Below are 17,872 nucleotides of genomic sequence, written 5' to 3' on the forward strand. Positions count from 1 at the left end.
ATAATAAGAACATTGCTTCTTTTGGATCAATCACCCTTATACCCTTACTTAACTTTAATCAAGTTTCCTCTCAACAATATAATCTAATGGTTTGAGGCATTTTATGCTTATATTTTTGGAAGACGTAATTGAGTCCAGAGCAAGTATAATAATTTTACACTAAAATATTTGGAATTGGACATTTAAAAAAAGACCAAGGTTTATGACTGACACTTGACAACTTAATAGTATGTACTTATGCTAAGGGATGATATCTATATGGGTCACAGACTGAATTAAATCCATTATATATTTCTCTTTTCCTAGGTCGGTCACAGAAATAGTATGTCTGGAAATGGCTTTATCCTTTTAGCTTTCATTTTATTATTTAAAATAATTTCAAAGTAATGCCACTAGATGAGGCATTATCAGAAATACCTTAGTTGGATTTATTACTAGTATCTGATTAGTCTTTTTTCAGAAACTGTTGGAATAGCAAACATTCTCTGGTTCTGAAGGACTCCAAAAACATTTAAATTTCTGTATATGAGAAAATAATGAAGTTGCCTAGAAGACATTTTTGTGGAAGACAGAGGCACATTTAGGTTTTTTTTTTTTTAATCATTTTCCCTGATTCTTGTCAAAGAAGAGTTTAGTGAGCATGAGAGAAGATTCCCTCAGTGGTTTCGTCAGAGATTTCCAATTTCAATGTGAATTAACAGTCAGAAAGACCAATGGACAGAAGCTTAAAGAGCAAACTTCCTTCTTGTAAGTCATGTAAGTGTGATGTTCATATCTGCTCATAGTGCATATTATCAATAGAAGAGAATTTGAAATGCTTGTTTACAAGTGATCTCAAAATCCAGGATTTATATAATCATTCACTGATAAAAAAATATAATATAGCAATTGTGTTCTCTCTTTTTTTATCTTGCTTGAAAATAATCTCACAGATACAATTCTTTTTTTTCTTTTCTTTTTTTTAAATTTATTGATATATTTATTTACATTTCAAATGATTTCCCCTTTTCTGGACCCCCACTCCTCGAAAGTCCCATCAGTCCCCTTCCTTCCCCCTGTTTTCCCACCCAACCCTTCCCACTTCCCTGTTCTGATTTTGTTCTATACTGCTTCACTGAGTCTTTCCAGAACAAGGGGCCACTCCTCCATTCTTCTTGTACCTCATTTGATGTGTGGATTATGTTTTGGATATTCCAGTTTTCTAGGTTAATATCCACTTATTAGTGAGTGCATACCATGATTCATCTTTTGAGTCTGGGTTACCTCACTTAGTATGATGTTCTCCAGCTCCATCCATTCTTAATATTTCCCTTTACAAAGAATTTGTACTTGATTCAAAATGCTTAATGAAATAAAAATTGTAATAAGCCTGTATTTAGATAGCTTTATTTGCATTTCTATTAAATGGATGACAGACATTTGGAATAGATATTATAAATGCATGTGTAGATTTGTTTGTAGCCTATTTCTTTTCTCTCCCTCTCTCTCTCTCTTTCTTTCTTTCTCTTTCTCTCTCTCTTTCTTTCTTTCTTTCTTTCTTTCTTTCTTTCTTTCTTTCTTTCTTTCTTTCTTTCTTTCATTCATTCACCTGTAGAACAATAGCAAGTGTTCTCCAGTTATGAGAGCCAAGTAAGTAAATATTTAGTGGAATGTAGTTAAAGCACAGGTAGATAGTATCAACTGCTTTACAAGGAAGATAGCTACCTGATCTTTCACATAAGTATGTGTAAAGTAAAACAATTTATCCAGTTCTTCCTAGGCACTGAACAATTTTAGCTTGAGATCTTTAATTTCTCAGCATTTAATAATACCAATTATTATACTTTCCACCATAGGTATAGTTATACATGATACAATGTACTCCTAGACCTCACAATTCTGTGTATGTGCATGTGTGCTTGTGTGCATAGTCAGAAAGACACATTAATCTTTCACTGCTTTCTATGGGGGCACAAACACAAATAATGTTTGTGTCTGGTCCAACAGGTGCAGCAATATGATCCACTCCATCACAGATGTCATAAAGTGGAAAGACTGATATCTACAAAAAATAATTTAGATCATAATTTCTCCTATTACCCTGGATTTGGCTGAGTTGCTTATCCCAGCCAATGCTTCAGTATTAACTTTATTCAAAATGTAAAGCGTGGACATTCTATAAGAATTAAGTGAACCGAGATTAAACAAACCCATTTTGAAGTGTCAAGTAGTGATCAGTTAATCTTGCTTCATGAACAAAGGGGTAAAACATAAGGCTGCTCTTAATAGTAAATTGCATATACAATGGTGTTGAAATTGTAGTTCCTAACTCTAGGGATGTGAAAATTTTAAAATTATTTTGAGATTTGATATCTCTCTGCTATAGTGAAGGACCAGCATATATTTATGTGGATATTTTCCTTACTTTCTCAAACATGATCTTTGCTCAGCGTTAACTTAACAAGGAACATCTGCATTTGCAATCAATACAGCAAAACTATTTTGTGGATAAAGCATTCAGTTGGCAACAGCAAGCATTTTTTGTACTAACATTTTCTAAATTGGATTATGAGCAGTCTTTCTGTGGCATAGGACCAAAACACTGCCACATGCATTTCATTTTCTTGTCATGTGTACTCTGTGGATTTTGAGCCAAGACATTCTCCACCACCTCTGTTTCTTCTTCCTCTCCCAGAGCTGCCTCTTATGGAGATAAAAAACTGCTCAGTGGTGACGGAGTTCGTCCTCCTGGGAATCCCACACACAGAGGGCTGGGAGACTATGCTTTTTGTGTTATTCCTGCCCTTCTATGCCTGCACCCTGGTGGGAAATGTGTCGATCCTTGTGGCTGTTATTTCCTCTACTCGCCTTCATACACCCATGTATTTTTTCCTGGGGAACTTGTCCGTATTTGATATGGGTTTCTCTTCTGTGACCTGTCCAAAAATGCTCTTTTACCTTATGGGACTTAGCAGACTTATCTCCTATCAAGACTGTGTCTCCCAGCTCTTCTTCTTTCATTTCCTTGGGAGCATTGAGTGCTTTCTGTATACAGTGATGGCCTATGACCGCTTTGCTGCTATTTGTCACCCCCTACGGTACTCAGTCATCATGAATTCTAGGATCTGTGTGGCGCTAGCTGTGGGCACGTGGCTTTTAGGATGCCTCCATTCCACTGTCTTAACTTCCCTTACCTTCACTTTGCCTTACTGTGGTCCCAATGAAGTAGATCACTTCTTCTGTGACATACCAGCCATCTTACCCTTGGCCTCTGCTGATACGTCCTTAGCACAGAGAGTGAGCTTCACTAATGTTGGTCTAGTGTCCCTTGTCTGCTTTCTCCTGATCCTTTTGTCCTATACGCGAATCACAATCTCCATCTTGAGCATTCATTCAACTGAGGGGCGTCAGCGTGCCTTCTCGACCTGCAGTGCCCATCTCATTGCTATCCTCTGTGCCTATGGACCTATAATCACTGTATACCTACAGCCTACACCAAATCCCATGCTGGGAACTGTAGTGCAAATTCTGATGAACTTGGTAGGACCAATGCTGAACCCTTTGATCTATACTTTGAGGAATAAGGAAGTAAAGATAGCCCTGAAAAAGATACTGCATGGGAAGGGACCAGTTTCTGAGGATTAGGAAGAAAAATAAATAATAACAATAACAATAATAATAATAAATCACTTGTGTGATATAGCATTGATATTGCCATGGGCTTCTGCTGATAGATCCTTAGCACAGGGTGAACATAGCTTCACTAATGTTGGTCTTTTACTAGCTTAGTCTTAGTTGTTGTTATTCGCCTTTTTTGGGAAGTAATAGTCACTCAGAAAAGAAGGTTTCTCTCATACAAGATTCATCTACTATATGTGAGATAATCTTAAGCATAAAGACAAAAATTACAAAAAGGAAAAAAGGACAATAATTGAACAAGAGTATTCACTTATCTCTAAAGAGTATTGGCACTTTCTCTCATATATGCATATATGTATATACATTTTTCTTGGGTAATGGTTTTAAATACAACCATAATAGTTGAGAAATTTAGTTATGATATTTAAAATTAATGTTTTTTCTATTTAAAATTTTTAGATAATAATGTAATTACATTTCTCCCTTGCCTTTCTTCACTCCAAAACCTCCTACATAACTCTTCCAATCTTTCCTACATAAATCTTTCCTTCAGATTTACAGCCTCTGGTTACTCTAATTGTTATTGCATGTACACATGTATCTGTATATACACATCTACTCCTAATTATAACTTCATCTATATAACATTACTTGTGTATTCCTGATCATTTGGCACTGGAAAACCAATTGGCTATGCCATTCCCTGGGGAAGAACCTCTTTCTTGCTGCCAGCTTCCCTCAGTTGCCCATACTTCTTCATGTCTTGCAACTCTACATACACAAAGAACTAAGCTCTGCTTTGTGCACAAAAATATGTTTTGACTTACATGCATATTGTAGACTCCTTAAACCCAGCTAATTTACACATATATTATCTTGCTCATATTTTGTGATGAAAAAGCTGACAATACATTATAAGTACTCTTCAAAGATATAGTACATCATCACTAACTATAGTCACCATGCTATAAAATAAATCTCTTGAAATAATTTCTTCACTATAATGAAATTTTTATTCCTTAAAAATCATTTTTCCAAATACAAGCACCTTATTCTAGTTCCTAAATTTTCCCATGTGTTTTTGGGAATTGGAGAATTTTGGATTCCATAATTGGTGTTGTATGTTGAACATTTGTTTTCTAGTCTGGCAGTGTTCACTTTATAACACTGCAGATGGATTCCTGTGCTTCCCAATTACCTGACATCCTGCATTGTAAGGTTGAATACACTTCATTATCCACATGAGATATATTTTCATTACCCATTAATCTATTGAAGGACACTTAAGTGAATCTCAGAATCTGTTACAAATAATGATAAAATGAACATAATAGTGCACACATTTTTAGCATATCCTTTATATCTTGTTATTAATCTGATAATGGGATTTAATGGGGATTTGGGGGGGCATATGGTAATTTTACTTTGGGTTTTTGGAAGAAACTTACCAGTGTTTTCAGAAACGGATGCTTCTTTTAATTTGCATTCCTACTGTGTAGTTGTTGCTTTTCCTTCTCCACATGTGTTACCTTTCACTTTTTAACCTAATGACTTTTGTCATTATAGCTATTCTCCAAGGTAGGGCATGATGACTCATTGTGATTCTGATTTGTATTTCTTACTGTTATTAGATTTACATTATAGTACTAGAAAAAAAGCAGTTGCCCTTGCCTTCAATTTAGCATATGATGAGTATTATTTTTGAATGTGTAATGCTTACAAGAACTCCTTTGATTGTGTGAAGTACTTGCATTGATGCTATCTCATTCTATACAAGGGGAGATTAAAAACAGAATAAATATGCTATATCTTTGGATAATAACCTGTACAACTGGAATTAAATAGACTGTAGACTGACTCCAGAGCTCTTGTTATTAGTATCTTCTTCATATAGGCATCATTAATACAAAGAAACCTCAAGAAAAAGAAGTAACTGATTGTGCTTGGGGTGTGTCATTGATGAGGGCGTTGGGAGGCAAAGTCCTGCGTGAGATAAGTAGATGTGGAAGATCTCTCTCTTCTCTCTCCCTCTCTTCTCTCTCCCTCTCCCTCATCCCTCTCCCTCTCTCTCCCTCTCTCTCCCTCTCTCTCTCTCTCTCTCTCTCTCTCTCTCTCTCTCTCTCTCTCTCTCTCATTTGCTTGCAGCTTTACGCTGCACACACACCGCATTCCCCTGTGCGCTCTGCTTTTCTCCTGTATGCTTTTCTTGAACTCTCATGCTCATACATGTGAGTTCCCCTTCACTCTCACATACACCACATACACTATCCTTTCTCCCTCCTCTCCCTACACACCTCACATTCTCTCTTCACTCACTCTTCACAAGCTCTTCTCATGCTCTCCTCATTCGCTCTCTCACTTACCCTTCACATGCTCACTACTCACTCTCTACATGCTGTCTACATGCTGTCTACGTGCTGTCTACCCGCTGTCTACATGCTGTGTACATGCTGTCTACATGCTCTCTACATGCTCTCTACATGCTGTCTACATGCTCTCTACATGCTCTCTACATGCTGTCTACATGCTCTCTAGCCCTTTTCTTGCCCCAGTCTTTTATTGATACTCCAAAAGCAGATAGAAAAAAAGACATTTTATAATCATTGCCAAATCAAATTCAAAAGAATAACCATGTCCCACAAAGAATCAAGAATTAAAATTGTTCCCGGAAGTTTGAAGCTTCCCTATACCCAGGCCGATAGCCAAAGAAATACTAATTGCAAACTTATTATTTAAACTTTAACTTTATCTTATTATATTTCAGAGCTCAGAGCTCTGAGGCCAGCTACTTGCATTTTCTTATGAAACTCTAATGATAAATGACATGGGCAAAGCTGCCAGGCAAGGCCAGAAAGAGTCAAGTTAACCCTTAACTCCGTAGTTCCCCTAGCTTTCTGCTTCTACACATTGCATACAATGACTCTCCTTAGAGTCCCAGTGTTTTGAGTTAGTTTTACTTATGTAAGATTTTACATATTCTATACTTGCTTATCCAGGAACCACTCTCAAGGTTGTGCAAAACTAATTTCATAACTTTAATAGGTTTTTTTCTTTCTCGGGGTCCCAATGTTGGCTCTAATTTATTTTCTAATAATTTCATCAAACTTTCTTTGCAAGTCAAGGATTAATCTGGAATTACCATTGTGCAGTTATTACCTTGTTTCCAAGATGAGAACACATAGCATGTACTTGGGACATTAGGGCTGTGCTGTGCTGTGCCCCATGCCTCAATTTTTAATTGCTTAAGAATCATTACATCAGGGAACATCTGGTTTCACAGAATTTGCCAGAGCAGAAGGAGAAGGAAGTAAGAAAGTCAGATATAATAGAATAATTATTCACACCAAGCCAACTGAAAAGCAGTCACGCACAAATGAAATCTATACAGCCCTTGTCCAGGGCTAAGGTTAGGAGAAATGGGAACAAGTGTTTTTTACAAAGAGCTTCTGCAGGCTACTGAGATGTCTCCATCCTGGCCCACTGCAGGCAGTCCCTTATTTCAGATGGTAGGTCCCCTGGAGGGGTGTGTCTACTGCTTCTCAGGGTCCCAGATACCATCCTTTTCTACAAGGAGCCGCGGTGGGCTTCTAAGATGTTTCCATCCTGGCCTACTACAGGCAGTCCCTGTCATTGTATGTTGTCCCCAGCAGAATAGGATGTGTTTGATTCTCAGAATTTTAAGATAAGTAAACCAAGAAGATGCTGGAAATGTGTGTCACAGATCTGGGTGATTATTGCCACTGAGTTTAATCTACTAACATTTCATCTCTAGTCAGTGCTCTGAATCCTCATGGTACTTGATCTTTCCTGCATGGTGATGGCTAGTTGATGTTAATAACCTGGGAAGGGATAATTCTAGAGTAGTTTGGTCTGTGGCAATGCCTGTGAGAGATTTTCTCAATTGAGTTGATTGAATTGGGGAAACTCACCATGAAAATGGGTGGCACATTGGCAGGGCCCTAGAATTAAAACAAAATCAAACAAAAACTAGAACCGGGGGTCAACTGGCATACTTGCTTTATTTATTCGCTCTCTGCTATTGGCTGAATATAATATGACTAGCTTCTTAATTTGCCTGCCAAGATCAATAGTGATTTTGAATTGTAACCCAAAGCTTTTTTTTCTTACATTGCTTTTGTTGAGAATATAGTATACCAGCTGTGGAAATGAAATCAAGATGTCACCCTTCAAAGAAATTAAAACAAATATTTCTTCTACTCCTGATAATTACTCAGGTTCTGTGCTCATTGACCGAGGGATAATATAGCTTAACATTTAAGAACTATATTATAAGTGATATTTATTTGTTTACGAAAATTGAAAAAAAGTCCAAGATTCCATTATTTGTATTAATCTAATGTTCTACATTATTTTTCAGAGCCATTTTGGGTTTTAAACATTTTATGTATCTTGTCAATCTCATCCATGTAAATAATGAAATATGATCATATTTATCCTACATGTAGTTCTATTCTCAAACTCCTTAAATATTTCCTCATCACATGACCTCCAAATTTCATGTCTTATTTCAACTTCAGAAACAAAATGAAAAGCAAACAGACAAACAAAATTCTAATATGCCATGCAGTGCTTCTCAGAGTCATGGGAAAATCTGCCAGTGGCTACATCTTCATTAAAGAATGATACTCCCCACCCCACCCCACCCCACACACCAAAAATGAAACATAACAAAACAAAATAAAACAAACAAATAAATAAAACCTAACCACTGACTGTATGAATTGATGCCAATTGCTATTTGTGCTAGGATTTATGATGATGTGACCTTTGCAAGTGTTGTGCATATAACCACAGCATTTCACAGCACTCATCTATAGTCTTATGTTTTTATAGTCTATCTATTCTTGCTGCAAAATTCCCTGAGCCTTTGTGGTTGTTGGTTTATATATATATTACATTGGGACTGATCTCTGAGCCTCTTTTTCTGAACCCCTATACACCTTTCTATTGATTGCTATTAACTGCATAAGATGCTCTGATGAACATGGTTGAGAGTAGCTCAGGTCTATGGGTATAAACATAAATGTTTAGAAGGCAATGTGACAGCATTGATATTCAGCAAAATAATAATAGCATCTTTTTCCCATAGGTTCTATGAGCTCTTCAACCTTTTGTCAAGGCTTAGAGTAACAGGTATGAATTTCTGTCTTTGAAGCATGCCTTAAATATAACTGAAAACTAATTGGTTACACTACAGCAATTGTGCCACTATTGCACTAGTAGGTTTACCTTACCTAGAAGGTCAGTATTGTAGTATTCAAAGTCCAATGCTGGGTAAGACTAGGAATATTTTTCTTTCCCAAATAGCCTGCATAGCACTTTCCAATAATATAATAGCCAGCCAATACGAAGCTTCCTGGTTGTTTAAAATTAACTTTTCTGTGTTCTTCAGCAAAATTTTGTCATGTCTTCAGAAATAGGTCCTTAACAAATGGTCATGATGGGTAATCAATGCAAATGGAAATGCCCTGTGCTGTTTTAGAGATTTCTAGGGCTTCCTTGACTAATAACTCTTAAGACGGTACCCTATATCTTGTATTTTCATCTAATAACTCAAGCCTCTGGGAACACCATTGTCTACTCTTCTGGAACAGCTATCCCCTATCCCCTCTCTTTTAAGAATTACACTTAAAATGGATTACTAATTAGAAGGATTTCATTAGGTGTTTATATATACTGTTAGTTTTGGTTACCCCATCTACCATCCCTTACTGTTCTCCATCCTTCATTAATTTTTTAATTCTCAGTGTTCCCACCCATTTTATCTTTTCATGTGTGTTCTACTACATTTGAGTTTACCTTTTAAATTGGACTATAAGTTAACAAGCTTCCGTACACCTTTTCTTTGGATTCTTCCCTCTCCTCTACTCCTTAATTTTCTGTTTGTTCATATTTCCCTTTCTAATTATGAATTTCTGTCATGAGTATTCCACTTCAGCACTTTTGTTTTATTGATAATTTTTATTCTCCATTAAATTACCCTCTAAGCCCTCTTTCTAGTTTTTGACATCTCCCTTTGCTCTAAGTTAAATACACAAAGATTTGAAGCTAGTAATCTACATATGAGAGAGAACATGTGGCATTTGTTTTTCTGAACCTATGTTCCCTCCTCATCCAGTATAATTTTTCTAGCTTCACCCTTTTAACTTCAAATTTCATTTTTCTTTGAAGCAGTGAAATATTTCATTAAGTATAAATGCCACATTTTTTTCCTTGTCCACTCATCTCTCCTTGGATATCCAGGTTTATTCCACTTCATAGATGCCAATAGAACAGCAGTGAACATGGAAGTGTAAATATCTCTGAAGGAGTAATCTTTTTACTTTACTGATGTGTTGAAAATGCTGAGTCAAGAAAGTCTAATAAGACACTTACCAGAGTCCCTGGTACATATTAAAATCTTAAGCAATATTGTATGAGTTCTTATTTGTTTTAGTAGACTCTAATATTCTTCAACTACATATGATAACTCCTCTTCCCTTTTAAATGTGGAATTAAAAACTAGAGGAAATGGTATAGAAACTCAAATATTTGTCATACAAAATGTATCTATTAAATTTATCTTTGAGCTACTCATATTTTACAAAGTGTAATTTAATTTATAAATTAGTGTATGTTGTAAATTAAAACCTTTTCTAATATGAATTTTTCTTTTGCCTCATCAGAAACATTTATCAGTAAATTAAGAGACAATAATTAATTTAAAAAGAAAGAGGCCATGGTTTTGAAAGAGTGAAGATGGTATGTGGGAAGGTTTGGAGATAAGAAACAATGGAATTATATATCAAAAGTAAAACATTTTAGGAAAGATATATTTTTGGTAAACGCCATCTATGAAAACTTAACTTTCCACCCCTGCAGCTTCAGAAGCTCACCTCCTCTGTTTCCTCTACCTTGAGCTTCCATTCCAGGCACTGAATGCACACTCCTCAAACCCTCCTGTGTCAGTTTCTGTTATCTTCAGCTTAGCTTTTCTCTTAGCACATAAGATTGCTTTACAGGATCTGTGGGACTGATCCTGGTGACAGCATTAGCATATTCTCTTCTTTTTTTTCCCCTCTGCTTTTTTTAAACCTTGTTTCCCCTACATTCTTTGTTTGCATTCCAAATGATTTCCCCTTTCCCGGTTTCCCCCTCCCCATAAGGCCCATAAGCCCTCTTCCCTCTGCCCATTCTCCAATCAACCTGCTCCCAATACTCTGTCCTGGTAATCCCCTATAATGCTGGATCAAGCCTTTCCAGGACCAGGGCCTTCTCTTTCTTTCTTCTTGGGAATCATTTGATATGTTAATTTTGTCTTGGGTATTCAGAGCTTCTGGGCTAATAACCATTTATCAGTGACTGCATTACATGTCTGTTCTTTTGTGATTCGGTTACCTCACTTAGGATATTTTCCATTTCCAACCATTTGCCTAAGAATTTCATGAATTCATTGTTTTTAATTGCTGAGTAGTATTCCATTGTATAAATATACCACATTTTCTGTATCCATTCCTCCACTGAGGGACATCTGGGTTCTTTCTGGCTTCTGGCTATTTTAAATAAAGCTGCTATGAACATAGTGGAGCGTGTATCCTTATTACATGCCGGGGAATCCTCTGGGTATATGACCAGGAGTGGTATAATAGGGTCTTCCGGAAGTGTCATGCTCAGTTTTCTGAGGAAGTGCCAGATTGATTTCCAGAGTGGTTGTACCACTCTGGAATCCCATCAGCAGTAGAGGAGTGTTCCTCTTTCTCCACATCCTTGCCAAGACCTGCTGTCTCCTGAGTTTTTAATCTTCGCCATTCTGAGTGGTGTGTTCCCTCTGCTTTTAATTTAAACTAATGATGTGAAAACTTGTACATTGAGGTTTTCTAACTTTCCCCTCTTTTTTATTGGTTATTTTGTTTATTTACATTTCAAATGTTATCCCTCGTAAGCAGGGAGGAAGGGAGATAGGATAGGGGGATTGCAGAAGGGAAACCAGAAAGTGGGGGATAACATTTGAAATGTAAATAAATAACCAATCAATTTGTAATTTAGGCATTTATAAAAAAAAGAATTAAACATTTATAGAAAATTCTAAGTCCAGGTATAGATGCTTATGACTATAATCTCAGATCTCAGAAAGCCATGATATTATCACAGTGAGTTCAAAGTTCCTCTTGGGGTATTTAGTAAGTTCCAAAACAACACAACCTGAGCTATAACAGGAAACCCTTATTGAGTGAGTGTGTGTGTGTGTGTGTGTGTGTGTGTGAGAGAGAGAGAGAGAGAGAGAGAGAGAGAGAGCTCAATATCTATGACCTATTAAGTATACAAAATGGAGACTAATATGGGCAAAATAAAAGACCCTAGATTCAAGTATGGTTATGCATTGTATTGTATAGGACATTTTAAAATTGTGACACATAGAATTATCAAACCTTTTGGATTTATTCTTAAATTTTCAGTTGGTAAAGTTTAAAAGAAATCTTTTATCATTTTTTAATGTAGATATTATAGAAAAATATTTTTAAATAACTTGGGGAAATACAGAAAATTTGCTCCAAGAATATTTTATAACTAATTCACTGTATTTCACTGTAGAAATACAGATACAATAATGTTAAGGAACCCAATAGATTCTTATCCTGCAGGAGTTAACAGTAATCCCAGGAAATGCATGCAGTTTTTCCAAGCTGTAACATGTAAATCAGAAAGTTTGTAGAGGGCATGTATAGGGTGTGCAGCTACAGAACCATATAAAACAGTGAAAACTTGGAGGTATTTATGATTAAATGTACTATATGCAACAAATAAACTAAACAAATGAATTGATAAATGAAAACATTTAATTCTCAGAGTAAAGCTTATCCGGATGTAGAGAGGAATAACAGTTGTAGAAATTACTCTATATGTTTTCAGAACATGTGAATTTATTTATATTCAGATATCAGTAATAAATGCAGTCAAAATTTAAAGTGCTATGTGAAGTGAGTTCCTGATATTGGTCTAGTGGATGGGGTGAATGTGACAAAATTTTCACTGATCAGAAACCTGACTTCTTTAAATGGAAAAAAGTTACTTGTCCCTGGAATTTTATGTTCCTGGCTCTGTCTATATATTGTAGTCCTAGTGTTAAATGCATTATTACATTCTATTATCAAAACAAAGAATGTTTAATGATATATCCCATCCTAATTCAATGTTCTTTTTTAGTTCATAAATAGAAGGCAAGACCATAAAGAACCAGGATTCTATTAAGTATAACACATTATTATTATTATTATTATTATTATTATTAGGCTTCCTTTATCCCTATGCTGAGCACTGAAGTCTGAAACAAATTTCCATTTCGTGTGATAAATTGGAATTTTGATCTTCAGACTTCCTGTGTATATCAGAATATTTCTCAAGCAGTTGTATATATCCTGGATTAATGGTAAATTAATAAAGTGAGGTTTTATATGCCTAAAGGCAGCATGCTTGTTTATTGTTAAATCTGGTTTTTCAGAGGTGGGTTTTCTGTATGCTGAGAAAATTAAGTTTCCAAGACAACAGAGCTGAAGGTCAGATGTCTAGACAGACTAATTCACTAGTTTCATTAACATCATCCTGTCATCTCTTGGAACCTCTGCTTGGTTTCTGCTGCACCTGTGTCAATAGTGTGGAATGAAGGATGCTACATTACCATGCTGATACTACTGGTGAAAAAAAGATATAACTCAAGTATATTAAACCTGAAAGGAGCGGGGCTAGTTTTTAAAGGGCAAATCCAAGCCGATGTTCCTTATCTGGAGCGTATCTCATTAGCAACTAAAGGACTTTATAGGAAGAGAAAACAAAATGCTGGGGAATGGTATAGATTTCATCCCTCTCTAGAGGGATGATAATTAATTAGAAATAAGCTGCAGTAGGAATCTTGTATTTCTATTTTATATCAGGGATTAAATAAAATAATATGTCTTTTGATTTAAATTCCATGACAAGCCCATTTTCTTGTCTTAAAATATTTAGTATCTAATAACTTTGTCTTACTTCCAACAGATAAACTATATTAATTCTGCTGCATCAGTAATCCAATACACACCTCAGGCTAACCATCGCCTAATATTTTAGAAAGTGTAACTATACACTCTGTTGTTTCTGCTTAAGTTAGTGATTTTGGATTTTACTTCTCCTCTAGCTCCCATTCTCCATCTCAAAAGAATCTATTATGTGACATAGTCTTAAGAAATTAAAGAGTAGGTAGACCAAGAATAAGCAGAATTCTTTAGGAGAACAAAAGGACCAGCAGGATAGCATGACGTCACCAGAGGAAGAAAGGCTGAAGGAGTGTATATAATAAAATGATACACACGGGAAAATGTCATAATGAAACCCATTATTTCATGTACTAACTTAAAAACCAATAAACAAAACTAACTAAGCGTAACAGCAGCAGCAGAAACAACAACACACACTGGTCTTTGAAGACAATATTTTGCCTGAGATGGTCTTAGGAGGTCAGGGCAGTCTCTGACCTGAAAGTTTGAAAGAGCCATTCAGCTAGATGTTGGTAGACATCGAGCCCAAACGCTTGTTTGTAATTTGCTTATTTGTGTCTTGTCCATGTCTGCCCTTTGGAGCAGAAAAGGCTAACGTCAGCTCCCATCTTCAGTAGCGAGCCCAGCTCTGTGTTTTGGCACATTTGCACTCTTCATGATAGAGATTATCACGATGGCTACTATCTGCATTCAAACTCTTGACACAAAAGAGTCACGTCACGCTGAGATTCCAATCATTTTTGCCCTCTCCCTGAACACTGCCATCGTTTTTTTTTTTTTAAAAAAAACAATGTTTTTATTTATTTTTGCTTTGTTTTCCAAGGGAAATGCTTTATGTCTTATCATTTATTTGTTCATCTCATACTGCTTTTCTGTGAGGCTATGTCTTCTTTCTTCTCTCTTTTACCTATCTTCATTCTCATTACTTACTAATACTTTTTTATTGCTAAATACTTAAACAAGATAAAATTATTTGTAGTTCCACAAATCCCTTCCCCTTTGTCTCTCTCTCTCCCCTAGTTGGTCTCGTCTAGACTCTCTCTAGACTCTCTCTCTCTCTCTCTCTCTCTCTCTCTCTCTCTTTCTCTCTCTGTCTGTCTCTGCTACCTTCTCAACTTCCCTTGCCATGCCCTAAATAAACTCTATTCTACACTATACTCATTGTATGTCTGGTACCTCAGGAGGAAAGGGTGTTTCAACAGGAGCCTGCCGACGCATCCCTTCCACCTCACCATACCTGGCTCTACAAAACTTATCCATTGCTCCATTTTATAAAACCCAACAAGTGGTGCTTAATTTATTAATCAGGAAAGCTAATTGTGCACCAAGAGTTACTTCACTGCTGAAAATTATGAAAAATACTTAATTTAATTTTAAACAGTTCTGGGAGATATTACAAGAAGAATATGTTTCAGTAAAGCGAGTAAAGGGAAATCACTTAAAAGGCTTATTCAAGGTTGTCAAGTATAAGAATAATTAGGATTTAGTCACATGTCACTTTTGATTAAATTAGAACTGATAATTACAAGTAGTAAAAAATAGATACAGGGCATTTCCTTTATTTTTTTACTTTTTATTTTTTACTTTTTTTTATTTATTTTTGTTTTTGTTTTTGATTTGTTTGTTTGTTTTTGGTTTTCTTGTTTTGTTTTTTGGTTTTTTGGATTTGGTTTTTTTGAGACAGGATTTTTCTGTATATCCCTGACTGTCCTGGAACTCACTCTGTAGACCAGGCTGAGTGAACCTCAAACTCAGAAATCTGCCTGCCTCTGCCTCCCAGAATGCTGGGATTACAGGCGTGGGACACCACCACCCAGCTTTGGTTTTGTTTTTTGAGATAAGGTTTCTCTGTGAAGCCCTGGCTGTCCTGGAACTCAATCCGTAGATCAGGCTGGCCTCAAACTCAGAAATCTGCCTGCCTCTTTCTCCCAAGTGCTGGAATTAAAGGTGTGCACCACTACTGCCCATATTTTCTTTTTTATGATATAATTATTTTTATTGGTTATTTTATTTATTTACATTTCAAATGTTATATCCCTTCCCAGTTTTCCCTCCATGAACCCCCTATCCCCTGCCCCTCCACCTGCCTCTATGAGAGTGCTCCCCTACCTGACGACCCACTTCTGCCTTAGCGCCCTAGCATTTCCCTACCTTGTGTCATCAAGCCTCCATTGGACTGAGAAACTTCCCTCCCAGTGATGCCAGATAAGGACATGTATACCCTTTGGTTGGTGGTTTAGTTCCTGGGAGCATTCAGGGGGTCTGGTTGGTTTATATTGTTGATATTCTTATGGGGTTGCAAACCTCTTCAGCTCCTCCAGGCCTTGCCCTAACAGCACTTTCTAATACAATATTGACATTAAGAATTAACAAGTCTTTCTTCTCTTATAGGCATTGCAGGCTGCTGTGCCACATGTGAACCAGTAAGTTACAGTAAGGAGAGAGGCTATGTCTATGCTTAGTGTTATGACCTATGACCATCTGAATGATTAGTAGCCTAACTTTCTCTGTAAAAGACAAGCCTGCGATGACTTCCATTGTAGCCCTAGGGTTCCTAGAGAGATATATAGCCTGAGATAGCCACCAGTCCAGTGACAAGCAGACTTAGATGGGTTCCCAGAATGGGAAGGGAGCCAAAGACTAGAAGTGCCCTACCTGGGACCAGGTTCCTGGACAGGAGTGCGTCAGAGACAGATAACTCTCACAAGGGGTTGCTCGAGCAGGCCTGTCCAGGAAAGAACCCAAGACAACCAACAGATAGGAACTATGCAGCCTGGACAGGGAGCTGGCCTGAGATGAGCACCAATCCAGCATAGTACAGGCCTATGGGCAGACCATGTCTGAGATGACCCCTGCCCTGTGGACTCCTGAGACTCTATAGATGACTCAGATACTCAGAGACTCTTAGTGACACTAAGAGGAGCCAGTAAGTGGTGGAAAAGTGGAAGACAAGGAGAATCAGAAGAATGTGGGCACAATGAAGAAAGGCAAAACTGGAGACTCAAGGGTAGTGGGGAGCAGCCTGGGGTGAGTAGCTGGTTATGCCATCTGGGGAGTTCTAGCCTAAGCTGCCACCAAGGACCATATCTGGTCTTTCACACTGCATTAATAAGGATTTTTTGCCAATAAAAGAACAGCTGTCTGTCCCTTATCTGGGCTGCTACCTGGGGAACATATTGATATCTGAGAGCTGTGTAGAATTAGCTATATACCTCACTTAAGCACTGTGGGAAAGCTGGCCCTGGAGGCATGAGAGCAGGAGAGCTGACCCTGTCCCTAACCAGCTGCAGTATTCAGGAGAGAAGGCTCCACACATTGTGGTACTTGCTGATGAGCCAGTCCAAGGATATTAGAGTGGAAGACTTACCCCTATCTCTCCTCTCCCAAGTGGTGGTGTGAGAGGAGAAGTCATCCTTCTCTTCTTTAAACCCTCCCCAGCTGCTGCCGGCAGGAGAATTGTCCCTGGGGTCATGGGCACAGGAGAGCTGAGCCTTCCCTGAACCAGTGGCATCCTTGGGAGATGCCTAGGCAGCAAAGTAGAGTTGACCCTGGGGATAGGGGTACTAGTGAGCTGGCTCCAAGGGTGTGAACATGGGATAGCAGGAATTACTATTTGTCTGCTGTGCTGTGTCCAGGGGTGAGGGAGAGATACACCCACCTCTTCATCTATGGCGGGCAGGAGAGCTACTCCTGCCCCTCACCTCCCCCTGCACTTTGTACTATGCATTCTAGAAAGCAGTCCCTGCACCTCATTTGGGAAGCATATCAGAGCTGGTCCTGGATGTGGGGCCGGTGGGTAAGCCAGTCCCAAGGGTGTGACTGTGTGGGATACATTTTGGTGTCCAACTTTGGTTCTGCATCCTCTGCTTCCTCCCTCTCAGGGTGTCCAGATGTCGCTGCAACTGGGCAGGAAACATGAAGAGGATTCTCCAGAAGAGGTGGTGTTATGCAGGATCTAATTTGGGCTGGGATTGAGCTCTGAGGTGAGGTAGGGTCAAGAGAAGAATGAAGGCCTTCTCTGAGGATATTAGTTTTACAGATTTTTAAGGCCTTCTCTGAGAATCTTCAATGGAAGAGCTCTCTTCAACAATCAGCTTTTATACTTGCTTTCATTTGGGGTAGGCATGTATGAATACACTTTATTAGGAATGAACCAGGCCTATGTATAGACTTTAAAGAGAAGGAAGTTGTTTTCAGGGTAAATGAAAAACATTGGCTAGAGT

At 37.6% G+C, this 17,872-nt stretch overlaps 1 protein-coding gene and 1 non-coding gene across 2 annotated transcripts; both read left to right on the forward strand.

The window, feature by feature from the left end:
* Positions 1-2,685: 2,685 nt before the first annotated feature.
* On the forward strand, positions 2,686-3,624 carry LOC127689749 (olfactory receptor 958). Its single transcript, XM_052189367.1, has one exon. It carries the CDS (start codon positions 2,686-2,688, stop codon positions 3,622-3,624), a length of 939 nt encoding a protein of 312 aa, XP_052045327.1.
* A 12,403-nt stretch (positions 3,625-16,027) lies between these two features.
* Positions 16,028-16,154, forward strand: LOC127690389 (small nucleolar RNA SNORA17). The gene has a single exon (XR_007979102.1). It is a non-coding gene; the product is annotated as a small nucleolar RNA SNORA17 (small nucleolar RNA).
* Positions 16,155-17,872: the final 1,718 nt, after the last annotated feature.

Source organism: Apodemus sylvaticus, chromosome 7 (genome assembly GCF_947179515.1).
Source record: "Apodemus sylvaticus chromosome 7, mApoSyl1.1, whole genome shotgun sequence".
NCBI lineage: Eukaryota > Metazoa > Chordata > Mammalia > Rodentia > Muridae > Apodemus > Apodemus sylvaticus.